The sequence below is a fragment of the Haliotis rufescens genome, unplaced genomic scaffold (assembly GCF_023055435.1).
Source record: "Haliotis rufescens isolate VD_foot unplaced genomic scaffold, xgHalRufe1.0.p SCAF_2, whole genome shotgun sequence".
Classification (NCBI taxonomy): domain Eukaryota; kingdom Metazoa; phylum Mollusca; class Gastropoda; order Lepetellida; family Haliotidae; genus Haliotis; species Haliotis rufescens.
Window position 1 is genome coordinate 42,473,831 of NW_025963890.1, and position 3,722 is coordinate 42,477,552.

The 3,722-nt window shown below is 40.5% G+C and overlaps 1 protein-coding gene across 1 annotated transcript; it reads right to left on the reverse strand.

The window, feature by feature from the left end:
• Window positions 1-695: 695 nt before the first annotated feature.
• On the reverse strand, window positions 696-2,808 carry LOC124149388. Its single transcript, XM_046520933.2, has 2 exons — window positions 2,660-2,808; window positions 696-1,429 (listed from the first exon to the last, which is right to left on the reverse strand). Exon 2 carries the CDS (start codon window positions 1,416-1,418, stop codon window positions 1,095-1,097), a length of 324 nt encoding a protein of 107 aa, XP_046376889.2. The 5' UTR covers window positions 1,419-1,429; window positions 2,660-2,808; the 3' UTR covers window positions 696-1,094.
• Between the last annotated feature and the right edge of the window lie 914 nt (window positions 2,809-3,722).

The window sequence follows — 3,722 nt, forward strand, 5'->3', positions numbered from 1 at the left end:
ACACACACACAAACACCAAACACACACACCATACACCACACAGACAACATGCACACATCTCAAACACACAAACACATACACACACAAGCTACACACATACACCACACAGACAACATCACACCACACACCCCAAACACACACACATTCACCACACACACACAAGCCCGCATCCGCGCATCCACCAACGCCACACACACACACACACACACACACACACACACACACACACACACACACACACACACACACACACACACACACACACACACACACACACACACACAGTTAATCCGTCAATGATAATTTACGACGGACTTTACAACGGCCTTACAACGTATAATTATTCCAGCTGGGGTGTTTTTTTGCCGCTTTTTGAGCAACACCATGGGGGACACCACGGACGCCATCACGCATTGTCGTCCGGGAATAGAACACCTGCCACGACTTTGGAAAATTCCAACAACTAGGCTACCCCAACCACCCTCGCAGCAGACAGGCTGATGGTAGCAAGGAGGCCGTTGTCGGCTACGATGGAACTCAGGTTACAGCTGCGGCGAGGTCACCCATGCACCCCTCATTGCCCCTCGTCATCAGATCCCCATCTTCATCAGAGACCGTGACCCGGTGTCTCCGAGGAGATTCCACCCCACAATCCCATGGGAAACTCCTTGTGTAAAATAACTACCTCACCACAGTTCTGACAAAATGTTTTATTTTCAAAGTATAAATGTATAACATAGTGAATAGAACGTACAAACCAAGGACGTGAACAGAGAGAACAACGCAAGACAACTCGTCTTATTATGAATGCTTCATGACGTCAGAGTTGGTAATAATATAAAAAGAAACTTATCGCCGCTTACACTATTTCATCATTTCGCCATCGAGAGGTGATTGTCAGCATTTGTCCATTCCGATGGGAGAATTGTCGACTGTTGGATGTCTAGATCTAGCGTCAGGTGTCACTGGACACGTGTCGTTACGGGTATTGCACCAAGAACGTACCAATTCAGGTATTGCAATCAAGCAACTGTCCAACTGGGATACCTGGACATATCTGCTCTTCGTCGTATCAGCTGACGTCATTCGGCTCATCATGAGTTCTCTTCGCTGTCCTTTGTCTTGAGAATGGACCTTGGCTTGTTCCTCTTGGCTTTAGTTGTTTTCGATGTCTGAGATCTCGGTGTCTCCAGACTCGGGTGACTTTCATCTGCCCAGTGAACTGATTGACGTCGACTGTCTTTACACAAGCACATGTCTGGCACCTCCAGGGAACATCTGCGGAACAAGCTGTAGTCGAGCTGAGACGACGGCAGACATCTTGGACACGTCATGTCCTCTCCGACGTCAGATGGGGGACTGTCCTCCATCCCTAGTTTGAGCATGAGAAGGGCTTGGCGGAACTGAACAGACGCCATTGATGGAGGACCTGGAAGTAGAAAGGGGAACGTTTGATTGACATCGTAATCAACGTTGTTGACATTTGAGATATCTACATAGACCATGACAATACTGTGTAATTGATGTGGGAATAATTCAGGCATGGGCAGATATCTCGGCTGGTTAAATTCATTTAGTTTGATGGTGTAGTGACGTATATTACAAATAGATAAAAACGCCCCAACTCTTCCCATCCATTGGACGTCCATTATAACATTGTCTCCGCCACCATAATGTCATAATTCTTGAATGTTATAAAGATTAAGTTTGTTAGAATTAAAATTGTATCAAATTATTCCACCTTATCAAGAATAGACATTTGATAAATTCCATACTTCACAAACTGCAAATATAGTGTAAGAACTGGGATATAACAGTGTAAGAACTGGGATATAACAGTGTAAGAACTGGGATATAACAGTGTAAAAACTGGGATATAATAGTGTAAGAACTGGGATATAACAGTGTAAGAACTGGGATATAACAGTGTAAGAACTGGGATATAACAGTGTAAGAACTCGGATATAACAGTGTAAGAACTGGGATATAACAGTGTAAGAACTGGGATATAACAGTGTAAGAACTGGGATATAACAGTGTAAGAACTCGGATATAACAGTGTAAAAACTGGGATATAATAGTGTAAAAGCTGGGATATAACAGTGTAAGAACTTGGATATAACAGTGTAAGAACTCGGATATAACAGTGTAAGAACTCGGATATAACAGTGTAAGAACTGGAATATAATAGTGTAAGAGCTGGGATATAACAGTGTAAGAACTTGGATATAACAGAGTAAGATCTCGGATATAATAGTGTAAGAGCTGGGATATAACAGTGTAAGTACTTGGATATAACAGTGTAAGAGCTCGGATATAATAGTGTAAGAGCTGGGATATAACAGTGTAAGAACTTGGATATAACAGTGTAAGAACTCGGTTATAACAGTGTAAGGTTGTCCTTTATAACCAGTTTGCATCACATTCAATAACCATCAATGTCAATTTAATTAAAGTGAACTAAATCGTTGGAACGTGGATTTGGAATAGTCACAATTCACAAGTATGCTTTTGGGAAATATTAGCCTCTCAGTGGTAAGAAACATATATGAAATGAATATTAGTACTAACAATATGTAGAAGTTGGTATTGAAACACAATCAATATTGTCGGGCTATAGTGGAATACACATTGTAAAGAAATGAATTAACCGACTTACCTTTGTTAAAATGATTCTGTATTAAAGAAGTGGTATTGCTCTTTCCACCTGATTTAGTGTGATTTTGCCGATGCAGCCCTTTAACGCCTATGTGCTGTAATCAATGTTGAGACGGTTCTGGTTAGTGAAGCCCTTGTGACGGTCGCTCTTAGACTACTTTGTGTTTGACCGTTACTCGTATATATACCAGTTGGCGACTGCGAGGCTACCACGCGCAGTTTGGCGCATTGCCACAACCAGCAACTGACAACCAAGGGCCATTGTGTATGTCATGTCGTGGTTCTTACATAGCATATATACTTTAATATAGACTGACAAGCACAGACCATTGTATATGTCATGTCGTAGATCTTACATAGCATAGGTACCATAATAAAGACAAACAACCACAGACCAGTGTATATGTCAAGTCGTGGTTCTTAAATAGCATATATACTTTAATATTGACTGACCATTGTATATGTCAAGTCGTGGTTCTCACATGGTATATATACTATAATATAGACCGACAACCACAGACCATTGTATAAACCAAGTCGTGGTTCTTACATAGCATATATACTTTAATATTGACTGACCATTGTATATGTCAAGTCGTGGTTCTTACATAGCATATATACTATAATATAGACTGGCCATTGTATAAACCAAGTCGTGGTTCTTACATAGCATATAGACTTTAATATAGACTGACAACCACAGACCATTGTATATACCAAGTCGTGGTTCTTACATAGCAAATATACTTAACTATAGACTGACATAGTGTTTTTTTCATGTGTTTGGGAGTTTCAATATTGTAGAAGGTCGGGTTTGCCACTTGCTTGTTCGATTCCAGTTACCGTGTATAGATTCACATGGTGCCAATGATCTTATGATCTGTTCTAAGTTCAGTCTCGTCACATCACTTTTCCTTTTGTTCAACCTTGTTTCATTATATAACTAATGTCTTAACAATCCTCAATATGTTCTATAACTGACAATGCAAACATAACGATTCCTTTCAAGACTTTTCTGAATCTTCAATGGATTTCATTTTTATGGCAATTTCGCAGGAAATCCT